Source organism: Sinocyclocheilus rhinocerous, unplaced genomic scaffold (genome assembly GCF_001515625.1).
Source record: "Sinocyclocheilus rhinocerous isolate Xijiao unplaced genomic scaffold, SAMN03320098_v1.1 scaffold1252, whole genome shotgun sequence".
In the NCBI taxonomy this organism is placed as follows: Eukaryota; Metazoa; Chordata; class Actinopteri; order Cypriniformes; family Cyprinidae; genus Sinocyclocheilus; species Sinocyclocheilus rhinocerous.
The window spans coordinates 495,505-508,423 of NW_015640452.1; the positions used below are offsets into that span (position 1 = coordinate 495,505).

Sequence of the window (12,919 nt, forward strand, 5' to 3'; positions counted from 1 at the left end):
ATAAGCTTGTCTGTCTCTTACGTAGGATTCATAATTTCGCTCCCGGAAGTGATCCGCAGTGAATTGGACATGCAGTATCTGCGCCCTCTAACTTAGTTAACTCCGTCATGCGTTCGCTTAGTGGTCTGATTGCTGTAATATTGACGGCTACTTTTTACCTTTATTTACTGTCCTCTTATATCCCTCCTGGACCTCGGCTGCCTAAGGAAGACCATGGAGAGACGAGAAAATCTAATGATGAAGACAACCCAAGTGAAATGGAGACTGCAGCCTCCAGGTGTGCTTTTCTCTTGCATGTGTGATAATGACCATCTGTCTTTTGCTATTTGCAGCTCTCACAGCTGACTTTTCAGTCTTGTACGAAACATTTTGAGGATGTATGAAAGTGTGAAAAGCATAAGTGTGAAGCATTTCCAAAATGGATGCTCTCTCTCTCTTGTCTTGTCTCCAGCTGTCATTTGTCCTTTGGCAGTGAAATCAGATCTGTTGTTGCTACAACGTTTATCCCTGAATATCCACTACTATCGTCTGTGATGCCCTACCTACTACTCATATTAGAGAAGCTCAGTCTCTTAATTTATTAAAATCTGAAGACGTTTTTCTTATGTCTGATGAGTTGGTTTAATATCGACGATGTAGGTTTAAACCTTGCAAAAGAGCGATTCTTGAACTATCACCGTAGTGTCCTTGAGCCAGATGCATAATCAGCAGAGATACTGTCCCTGCAAGTTTGTCAAATGTCCATGTCATGCGATTTTATTTTGGTTCAGGTTGAAGTTCCCATCAGATCTGGATGAACTGAAAGAGATGGCAAAGCTGTTGCAGTTTTATAAGACACAGCACACAGGATATGTGTTGTTACTCTTCTGCAGTGCCTACCTCTACAAACAGGCTTTTGCCATACCCGGTTCCTCTTTCTTAGTAAGTATATAAGCAAATACTTCAATGCAGGTCAATTTGACCATACTTGATTTTTAAACTGCTTGAAACATTGGTTAAACCATTTATTTCTTCATGAAATGTTTTTCCTCATTTAGGGTCACGAATGTGCATGCAAAGCTTCAACATACACTGAACAAAATTATAAACGCAACACTTTTGTTTTTGCCCCCATTTTTCATATGTGTTTTGAAAAGGCTGTACAAATATTGGTGAGACTGATCAAATTGACCCCCATTGATTTCCATGCAGTTTGCCAAAAAAAATAAACAATTTGACAAACATGCAATCAGCAGGCAAAAATCAGGAAACTTTATTGTAGCTTGTCAAAGACTAAAATATGAATTACAAGTTTACTCGAAATGTAAGACCCATCTGAATCATTCCACATAGCATTCGTTTTTTTTATTGTGAAACTCTATTTGTTTTTGGTTGTTACTAGTCTGTTGCAGAACTGAAAAGAAGTGAGAAACCCAGTTTACCTTTACAACGGTTTGAGAACCAGACATAACAAAAAAAGCAGAGGCTGTTCACAAGTACAAATACTGTAGTAATACTGTAGCACAAATAATGTTAAATACTATTTATACTTGGTTGTAGTCATTTGCACCTCAGTGTGCAGTCACTACAAAACAGTTTAATACTAAACAGTTTATTTTGTCAATGCAGGTAAATTTGAACAAAAACGTGGGTCAAATTGACCCAACACAAAGGGAGGAACTGTTCATAATTTCTCATATTTTAGTTTCTGACAAGCTGCACTAGAGGTTTTATGTTTTTCGTAGTGTTTGCAAATTACACTGAAACCAATGGGGGTCAATTTGACAAATGGTGTGCCCATATTAGCAGGAGGGTTATGTACAACATGCACCTGTATATACTTTGCTCTTACGACTTTTTTTCGCAGAACATCTTGGCTGGGGCTTTGTTCGGGACATGGTATGGTCTTCTCCTCGCCTGTGTCCTCACCACAGTGGGTGCCACTCTCTGTTTCCTCCTGTCCCAGGCATTTGGCAAGCAGCACATTGTGAGACTCTTCCCTGACAAGGTGGCCATGCTGCAAAAGAAGGTACATCAAGTTATCTTGTCTTCTAAGATGTCTGAAAGTACAAGATAGAAAGAATCATCACTTGATTTCATGTTTACTCTTTTCCAGGTTGAGGAAAACAGAAGTAGCTTGTTCTTTTTTCTGCTGTTCCTGAGATTCTTTCCCATGAGTCCAAACTGGTTCTTAAACATGACCTCCCCAATACTGAATATTCCAGTCACTCTTTTCTTCATGGCTGTCTTCATTGGTAAGCACAGTTAAATGACGGCAGAGGATTTTTCTGAACATTTCTCTTAATATTTGTAGCATTTATTTGAAACATCTGTTTTCTCTTTCAGGCCTGATGCCATACAACTTCATCTGCGTCCAGACGGGATCAATGCTGTCTCAAATCTCCTCTCTGGACGACTTGTTCTCCTGGAGTGTGGTGTTGAAACTACTGCTTATTGCCTGTGTTGCTCTGCTGCCTGGAGCTCTGATCCGTACATACAGCACTCGGCATCTCCACCTGGATGGCCATGAAACAAATGGACTCAGTCAAGACAAGAAAAACAGATAAGGGACCGTGTGGGGTCAGTGATTCGATCCCCCTGGGCTGCTTTGTGGGTGGCTACTATTTATATTGAAAGTGGCTTTTAAGAGCTCTAAAATATTTTTTGTGGCCTCACATTTTTAAAAATGGAAATGTAAGTTTTACATATTCTTTACTTGGAAGGCTGCCATGCCTTTACTGGCATGGATTGAAATGTAAGTGAGAAAAAGGGACTTTTTGCTGCCTTTTTGGCAAGTTCTGTATTTATATATAATATTGGTGGTCTTGAATTCTGAATCCTGCCTTTATGTACAAATCACAGAAATATGAAACTGTTCATATGCCGGTTTTCACTTACTATACATACTGTACATTTATTCCAGTGCACATCAGCTGTCCATAACAGGCTTTTGTGTTTTAAAAGATGTGAAATTTTGCAGCAAAATAGACATTTGAGGTATTTGATACTATTCTTCTGTATTTACAGACTGTAATATTATGGATTTTGGTTGTGGGTTACTGTCTTTGAAGTTTCACATCAGCCTTAAAAGTGACCTACCTCACTGAAGTGAAATGTTTACTATTTTACTTTCTTGGAGTACTTGTAAATATTAAAACATCAAGCTGTAAATATTCACTATGGGTTTTGTTTCTTTATGGGGAAGAAGGCAGTATGTGAAGTCCTGCCTGATCACTGAAAGCCCATCCAACTTAGTGTTAAAATGGTGAATTAAAGCAAATTCTTGTTTATATGTCAGTGGCATTAGCAATGCTGGGAGCAGAATGTAGTATTTTTATTCACTGAACACCCACATCGCGTGAGTAAAGCTGTTTACGATGTGATCAATCATCTGATAATAAACTCATTCCATTAGCTTCTGTCAGAACATTTCATCATATCTGCATGCGGTGTTCATTTCAAGCTAGTATTCACGCAGTTGATGAATGTTATGAATGCCGTTTTTTAATTAAAGAAAAAATGCCATCACATGATTAGTGCATTTGTCTGACCAGGCAATGTTCTGCATTTATCCTTGTATAGTGCTAGGGCTGCACAGTTTTGGTTAAGAATTTAATTGCGATTTTTCGGATAATTTTGATTTTAAAAAATGTGCTTGTTTGTAGGGCTGCACAATTTTGATATTAATATGGATACAAAATAAAACAACTGTAGTAATAATCATTACAACTAAATAAAAATACTATTGTAATATTTCAATGTAAAACTGAGTTTTTAAGAAAAATAGATTATAAATTTTTTTTAGATTATAACAGTAAAATTACAACACTAATATTTATGGTGATATCAATATTATTACGATTTAGGTTTTAATTAATCATGTAGCTCTATATAATGCACTATTCCGTCTGAAACCATAGTGGACATTGAGTGCACTTACATACGTCCACAGCACCTCAGTGCACACAGTGTTCAAATTAGCTCATTTTCATTCACTCATTCAGTGGACTAGTTGAGTAATGTAAGGAATAGTGAATGAGGGTGCGGGAGGTATCGCAGATACATCCTAATATTACGGAAGACCTTGATAAGTTGGTTTAGGTGTGTTATATTAGTACTAAAGCTAAACACCACCAGACAGTGGTCCTAAAGGAGGAGGATTGGACGCCCCTGTCCAAGAAGATGAGCTTTAGACAAGAATTTTATAAAGAATTTTTATTGCTCAAATCCATGTTGATCAGCAGTACAGTTCACCTACATTTCAAAACAACATGGTTGTTAGCAAAAAAAAAAAAGGAAAAAGGTTCAGCTCTCAGTCCCCACCCCACCCCACCCCACCTACAATCCAGCTGAGGGGACACGGCAGGCAGTGCAGCGAGCCCAGTCTGTTTCACATCGCTCGAAAGGAACTAACGTGAGAAGCTAGAGCTGCGTAGGAATGGATCTGCCGTTGTAAAGGCGCAAAGAAGTTTTCACAGCCTATGATTTCTCATGCATCGCTCTGATTTCCTGCTCTCGTCCAGAGTTCACGACTAGAACGGTGCCGTCATACTGTGAGCAACTATAGCTGTGTGTCTGTGGTCTATTCTAATATCAAAAAATAAACATAGAACAGCACCTACTTTGTCTCCATTCACCCTAAAAGCTTTAGGGCCCAAAGTAAACTACGATGAGATGTCATGCCAACACTACAAACAACTGCTATCCTAAACTGACCTGATTCGTTCGACTTGTATTAGCCATGACTTTTTGGCCTAAAGTTAATGCTAAGACCTCAACTCTTCCTAGCGTTACATTACAGGATATCATAATGTATAGCAAGACAGCTTAATTACCAGACTACAGAGACAATATGACAGTGTGATGATAGTTAATGCACGTATCGACTAATGCTTCCGTAAAGTTAAATACTGATGCAAGACTGATGCACACCTGACAAAGCTTCGAAATACAAACTCTTCAAAAAAGTTAAGAACCACTGTAGAACATTAGATAGGTGTCTATCGACAGCGTGGTGCGTGTTACAGTTACAATAACAGTTAAAAGTGATCTGAGTTATCAAACTGCTACACAACCTGAACTCCATCAGTGAGCAAACACCTGAGAATAAGCATCATTCAGGGGGAAAAACGGCCTCGTCTAGCTACAAGCCTTCACAGAGTCAAGAACCAAAAAGAACCGTGTTCGGCTTCTTGAGTGAAAAATTAGTTAGAAATCCAAAGCGGACCTGATCTAGCAGAAGCCTCTAACCTTTACTAACAGAAACACCTTCGGCACCTGATATCTTTTGCTACTCTTTGCAGATAAGTGTGGACGGGTTGCTTCAGTAGGTAAAAAACAATTTACACAGGTCTACAGTAACACGCCTCTATCAAATACGATTAAATGTTAGAACTAAAACTGGAGTGGGACAGCTTGCAGTTCAGTCCACAGACAAATCATGTGAATTACTGTGTGAAAGCAAACCAGCCATTGCAAGTACACGCACCTGGACCTAACATAGTGACCTTCTACTGTCTTCCATCTTGATTTGACATAGGCCTCCCTGATAGCACACGTACATCATGGAGACGTCTATTTGACGTCTGCATTTACATCTGGAAGACGTATTTTTTTAGAGTGTTTGCTCATCTGCAGTATGTATATAGGACGTTTCATTTTAGATGTCAAATAGACATTAGACGTCTTTAAGATGTTTATGATTTAGAATGTATGCTAAACTGACATCTAAGACGTCTGTCAGATGTTTGTACACAGTAGATGCTTTCCAGATCAAAAGATCTTTAACAGACATCTTGCAGACGTATACGTGTGCTATCTGGGACTCGCACAAGATCGCTTCATCTGGAAAGCATCTGCTTGTGTACAAACCCCTGAGAGACGTCTAAAAGATGTCAGTTTTACGTGCATTCTAAATCATCTTAAAGACATCTTCTAAACGTCTATTTGACATCTGATGGGAAACGTCCTATAGACGTATTGCAGATGAGCAAACACTCTTGCATATGTAAATGCAGACGTCAAATAGACGTCTCCGACTTCCATCTTGATTGACATAGGCCTCCCTGATAGCACACGTACATCATGGAGACGTCTATTTGACGTCTGCATTTACATCTGGAAGACGTATTTTTTTTAGAGTGTTTGCTCATCTGCAGTATGTATATAGGACGTTTCATTTTAGATGTCAAATAGACATTAGACGTCTTTAAGATGTTTATGATTTAGAATGTATGCTAAACTGACATCTAAGACGTCTGTCAGATGTTTGTACACAGTAGATGCTTTCCAGATCAAAAGATCTTTAACCGACATCTTGCAGACGTACATGTGCTATCTGGGTTGTTGTTTTAGCGGTAACACACAAAGACTGCAACCGGCAACAGATCCACTACAGTCAGAGCAGATCTGAGGCAACAAAAATACCTGCATTTGTGATTTTTGTGGGATTATAATAAACACTTTTAAAAAACAGTTACTCTGTGGATTACATCAAAAAGAGCTGTTTTATTTTATTTTTATTTTTTTCATATCAGCCTGGTTTTGTTTTGTGAAAGACCTTGATTAAAAAAAAGCCTTAATTAAAAAATTTGGTCTGACTGTAACTCCTGAATTTGGACTCATGTTTATAAAATGTAAAGAGAAAGCTGGCTTACGCTTCAGACCAAGTAGTTGCTCCTGGAGAATGCTTTGAATTAAGCCATTGTACTTGATATTCATTGTCTCTGAATTCGCATTCAGTTTTGAAAGCTTTAAAATCCATTTGTTTTTGCCAGATGGACCTGAAGACTTTTCTTGATCTCTTTTATTATTAATAAAAAGAAAACGTTCAAAACTTTCAGTTTACAAGGCATACAAAATGTGGGGAGAAAAAAGGGGAAATTTAAGATTGGACTGAGGTACCCTGACATGAGGTAGATCGCAATACTGACATGCGCATCGATCACATTCTGATCAAAGTGTTGCGGTAATTCATTACTGTTCTTACTGTTAGTATACTACCAATATTCATAGTCTACTTTCAAGAAAATAAACACTTCCCTTCAGAATAACATGGCAGTGTTCCACCAAAGAAGACTTGTTTTTTTCTGTTTGTTTCTTATTAATAGCTCTCGTCACAAAATAGGAAAAAAATATATTCATAAATATTTCTCTCTCTTTATATATATATATATCTATATACACACACGCATATACACTAATGGAAGCTGTGCGTATTGGCATAAACCTTGCGTCTGGAAGATGAGGCTTAGCTCTCATTGGGCGAGGGAGCTGTCTGTGATGATATAGACTGGTGACGTTTAAGGCCACAAACTTCCATGGTCAAAAAGAAGAAGAAAATAAAGCACAAAGGGATATCCATGCCTGCACGTCCTGTTGGAACAGTCGATCCATTTCCCAAAACAACCAGAGTATCTGTTAAAAAAAAATGAGGCTTAGCTCTCATTGGGCGAGGGAGCTGTCTGTGATGATATAGACTGGTGACGTTTAAGGCCACAAACTTCCATGGTCAAAAAGAAGAAGAAAATAAAGCACAAAGGGATATCCATGCCTGCACGTCCTGTTGGAACAGTCGATCCATTTCCCAAAACAACCAGAGTATCTGTTAAAAAAAAAAAAAAGAACGATCTCGCCGACCAACCAGCTTACTGAACATGACAGGGTGGTGCTCTTTCTAAAAGGCTGCTTATTGTACATTCACAGCTGTCATGCCGTTTAGAAAGCTCCCTGACAAAGAGATTTAAAGCCAAACGCGGCTGTGTGTGTACCACAGATCATAAGGTGCCTCCTCGTCCCACATCAACCTGACCCTCCAATCACATTTTCAGTCGCCCATCTTTTTTGTTTCCTTTCAGCATAGATTAAGGCAGAATTCTTGGTGCACATTCGATTTCGCTTCTGCCCAAGCCAGTAAAGGTGCGCTGTCTTTCAGACGCTGGTGCTTGCTTTATATTCTTTTCATACCCCCTAAAGCAAACAAGGGGTGTCGACTCCTAATTCACATCTACCACATACCTACTCAGTCTCGTAATGACTGCCGCCACAAGAATGCGGTGGCACTGAAATGACTAAATGCAGAAGCTGCAAAAACACTGGTGTAAAAATAAAAGGAGTGTAAGAGCTGGACAGAAATAACAACAAACTACAAATGATAAAAGCTAAAAAATGAGATATGCACAGAAAGAAATGTTTTAACGGCATCCGTTGGCACGCACAGGCTAAGTAACAAGGAATCCGTTGAGCTGGATGATGTGTCCCGAAATGCAAACAGGCTAAGATATGAGTAAACGTTCTGTCATTTACATTTCCCAACTTGCTTGTACCATCATCAAAGAAATCTGAAAAACATAATGTTATATGCGTGCGCAACCGCATATGTGCACTACATGCCCGATGGCTCGTGCAAAACAAGAAGAATCGTGCTTCTGCTTCAGATATAACAGTATATTTGTTCTAGTGTACTGGTGGTACAACTTGCTTGTACCATCATCAAAGAAATCTGAAAAACATAATGTTATATGCGTGCGCAACCGCATATGTGCACTACATGCCCGATGGCTCGTGCAAAACAAGAAGAATCGTGCTTCTGCTTCAGATATAACAGTATATTTGTTCTAGTGTACTGGTGAGAATACTGCTGACCGTTGAAATCGCAATCTGGGCATCAAAAAAATAAAAAATAAATAAATAAATCTTGGTTGCCAACTGCTAGTGCACACCCACACTTTACTTACCCGAGAAAACAGCAACACAACTCAGTCAAAATTCATGAGTGTACACGTGTTAATAGAGCTTCTTATCTGTGTTAGCCCTAGATTAAACCTAAAATAAGACGTTTATAAAGAAATTGTTACGTGGGGCGACCGTGATGTTTCCCGTCTTGATAACAGACGCCGCATACCTATTCTTCTCATACTCAGGGTGTGTTTGAACAATAAAAGGTACGCTTGTCCTCCTTGCGCTTTCTTCCCCCCTCCCTCCCCAAGCTGGCAGTGCACTCAGAGCCCTTCTGTCTGTGGCTCCTTCATCTCCCCCAGAAAGAAGTTCTTTGGTTTTGATCCCATGGCTGCTGGTCTGCCCGGCCGGTCCCCTTCGTCCGGTCTGGTCTGATTCCAGTTGGGAGGGCTACATTCATTGGCAGGTGCCCGCTGGGGCTGCCCTGATGGTCACTTGGATTGGTGTGTCACGGGGGCGCCTTGCTGGTGCTTCTGCTCCTGTTGTTTCACCTGCTGGATGATCTCCCTGATTTTCCTCTGTGCAGTCTGTGGGACCAGAGGAGAGTATGTTTATAGATAAATAAACATTTATAATGTTAATGTTCACTTTGAGTTTCTTTTCAATAAGAGAGAGGTGGCTGAATGAAGGTGATGCTATAAGCCATTATAAGATTTAATGTTTTGTCACTGCCATGTGTCATTGACCAATAAGAGGTGATTTTATTTACTGCATTTAGCCTTTACATGGTCAAGAAGCAGAACATTCAAGAAGGCTTGGTACAATTAATTTTGAAAAGAAGACTCTTATGCTCACCAAGGCTACAATTATTTAATCAAAATAGTTACAACAGTAATATAGTGAAACATTATTACAATTTAAAGTGCCCCTATTATGGATTTTTGAAAAATTACCTTTCATGCAGTGTGTAACACAGCTCAAAGTGAATGAAAACATCCTGCAAAGTTTTTAATCTGAAAGTGCACCGTGTTATAAAGTTATTGTCTCTCAAAAGAAAGAGTCGACTCTGAATCATTGAAACGAGTCCTTTTTAAAACGAATCCCAAGCCGTTTCATGTTGATGTCAACATGAAACATTAGCATATTGCCCGCCCACTTGTTGGTCTTTTCGGTTGGTCTGAATGAAAATGCAAATTCATTCTTTGCCACTAGGTGCCGCTTTAGGAGCGGTAAAAATACCGGTTTTCCCGGTAACGGCTGTACAGAAAACAGCACTGCGCTCACAAACGCTGCTTTATCAGGCATTACAGGCATGATGAAATGAAAATGAGAGGAATCTGACCAATCATCGCAGATTAGCATCATGCAAAGGAGGGGTTTGGAAAATGAATCGTTGAGCAAATCGTTTGGGAGTCGTTGAGCAAGTAAGGTAAAAATAAATGCATATTATAAGACAATGAAAGTGTTTTTTGACCTTGCATGCATGTCAACCTGTTGTTGGGGACTCCCAAATCCAAAATATGAACTTTTCATTACCCATAATAGGGGCACTTTAAACTAATAGTCTTCTATTTGAACATTTTAAAATTTAATTCATTCATGTGATGCAAAGCTGAATTTTAAGCAGCTATTACTTCAGTCTTCAGTATCACATAATCCTTCAGAAATCATTCTAAAATGCTGATTTGCTGCTCAAATAACATTTATTATATTATCAATGATGAAAATAGTCATTATACTAAATATATTTGTGGAAAATAAAAAATTTTTCAGGAAATATAACAGCATTTACTTGAAATAGAAAGTTTTTTAACATAAATATATTTACTGTCACTTTAAAAAAAAAATTGATGTTCTCGCTAAATAAAAGTATTAATTTATTTAAATGACCACAAACCTAGTGAAAACTATTGTATAAAAGTTATACACTAGTTGCCAAGATATCACATTTAATGGTGAAATAAATGTTACATTGGCCTTAAACATCATATATATAGTTATCAATGTTGAAATTACATGTGTGAAAAAAATCATAGCCAGTCAGAACATTTTTGATGTTTAAAACAATTACAAGCATTATGTTGGACCAATGAGATCTGACTGTAGCCAGGGCCGCCCAGCTGAATAGAATGAACAGAAATAAAGACCAAACGGCTGAATACATATTTCCTCATGCAGTGCTGTTGACGGTCATGGTTGGTTAGGGCAAAACATCATATTAGCATGGAAAAAAAAACCACACATTTGCTGCTGGTTAGGATACAAAGTCGCATGATTAGGATCGATCTCTGTAGTAGTTACTGGAGCTGGAAATTTTAGCCCAAAACAGCAGAAAGTTACACTTTTCACATTTGTTGTGATGTGTGGTGTATAATTCACCTGGCTGGCAAAGAAATGCCCACTAATTTTGACAAAGACCTCGTCATTCTCATCAGGGGTTTGGTCCCGTGGCACTATGACCTCTGCACTGGTTAGGTTCTGCAGCTCATTAACCTGAAACAGGTTTAGAGAAACAGGCTGATGATGAAACTACCTAACAGTACACCTAATAATAATGTCAATTGTGTCAAAATGTGCAAACGCTGTGTGTCAATCAGACTCATACAAGAACAAGCAGCACATATCCAGTTGCTCATTTGTACATGACCTACGTCAAGACCAAGCTGCTATGATGCCCTTGGGAAACAACTGCAACCCCTGTCTACTCTACAAATGAGTCACTGTGAATACAGCCAAATATTTCCTAGAAGCGAAACGTACAGTTCATGAAACATATAATAATCCTGACTGAAACAGGTCACATTGATTTGGATCAACCTGTCCTCTTCAAAGCCTTAGACTAAAAAGTAAGTTATATAACATAATAACCAAACTTTTGCCATAATAAAGGTTTTCCCCTTTAAAAAAAAAAAAACTTTAACCCGCATTTCAGTGCTTTTAGTGAATTTGCTGACTAAATTACACAGAAAAAATTGTCTGGTACATACAAAACGATTATCAAAGACAATAACAACATTTCCATAATTTGCTTTGGTGGCATGTATTAGCTCTCTCAGGAACTCTTCACACCACATTAACTTTGATTAATCAACAATGTTCCCATTCTTTAACAATAAACATTTCATTGTTTTTTGGGAAGCTATTTTAAATGTTTTATGGATTCAGAATAACTGTTAACTTTTGCAAACCCATTTTTGACTTAACCATTTATAGTGGTGCACAATGAAAGGAATATTGACTCTGAGATGAGAAAATAGCTGTGATTGGATGTGCTACACAACATCTTGTTCTTTGAAAATGTGTAAACAGATAGTTTATTGTGAATCAGAATCCTATAGTATGTCTGGCATTAGAAAGTGAATAACCTTTGAATGGAAAGTTTTTTATTACTCAACTTTTATTACAAAACTCACTGTTTTGCCGCCTTTCCCGATGACCCTCCCAGCTGCTGAAGAGGGCACTTTTATATGTGTCTCCAGCTTCACTTCCTCTTTTGCAGAAAAGAAATTCTCTTCTTTCAGTTTCCCAAATATCCTGCCCTGGGCCTGAAACTCAGAAGCAAAGTCAGTGTCCATTGTTCAGGGGCATTATAGAGTACAACAGAACTAAAGGCCATAAAGATTCAATTCAAATATTTTTTCAATTGTCATATACTAATTAATACTGGGATTTTAAATTTGTATTTTATTCCTTTACCTTAAACTGAGCTTCTGGTGGGCCAGTGATGATGACCATCCTCTGAGTGACGTCAGGACTCTCTGCAGGTGCGATCTGAACATAAAGAACACCACATTTATGTACATGCAGGGGCGTAGATTACGCGGGGGACGTTTCCCCCCCACTTTAAATATCACGTAAATTCGTCCCCCGCACTTTTTCGGGCAAGTGTGTTCGCATAGAGGTTTTCAAGAGCTGGTGTGAATAAATATAGATTTAAATTCAAAGAGACAGGATAGTCTGTGCATGATCTGATGTTTTATTCGGACCCAGAATAAGGCGAGATGAACATCGCGGAGCGCGAAACACTCCGTGCAGTGTATGTTTCATTCATACTCGTAGCCTGAGGGGGGTTCTCGCGCAGAAAGTCGTACGAGGAAATGGACAAAAGCGTCCAGCTTTTATTTTACAAAAAAATAAAAATTATACAGACTAAGCTTTTGAATGGTATAGTGTATAATGTTACAAAATCTTTTTATTTCACATAAATACGGATCTTTGGATCTTTCTATTCATCAAAGAATCCTGAAAAAAATTTACTCAACTG

General features: G+C 38.4%; 2 protein-coding genes across 2 annotated transcripts in view; one reads left to right on the forward strand and one right to left on the reverse strand.

The window, feature by feature from the left end:
* Nucleotides 1-28: 28 nt before the first annotated feature.
* Nucleotides 29-3,498, forward strand: LOC107752878 (transmembrane protein 41A-A-like). Its single transcript, XM_016568947.1, has 5 exons — nt 29-277; nt 771-921; nt 1,847-2,008; nt 2,096-2,234; nt 2,326-3,498. Exons 1-5 carry the CDS (start codon nt 108-110, stop codon nt 2,544-2,546), a joined length of 843 nt encoding a protein of 280 aa, XP_016424433.1. The 5' UTR covers nt 29-107; the 3' UTR covers nt 2,547-3,498.
* Nucleotides 3,499-8,451: 4,953 nt separating this feature from the next.
* The window catches only part of LOC107752879 (insulin-like growth factor 2 mRNA-binding protein 2), a 67,840-nt gene continuing 63,372 nt past the window's right edge, over nt 8,452-12,919 (reverse strand). Inside the window, exons 14-17 of the mRNA XM_016568948.1 lie at nt 12,352-12,426; nt 12,069-12,200; nt 11,035-11,148; nt 8,452-9,242 (exon numbers count right to left, since the gene is read on the reverse strand). Of these exons, the coding sequence (XP_016424434.1) occupies nt 9,147-9,242; nt 11,035-11,148; nt 12,069-12,200; nt 12,352-12,426 (417 nt within the window). The 3' untranslated portion in view covers nt 8,452-9,146. The remainder of the gene's footprint in view (nt 9,243-11,034; nt 11,149-12,068; nt 12,201-12,351; nt 12,427-12,919) is intronic.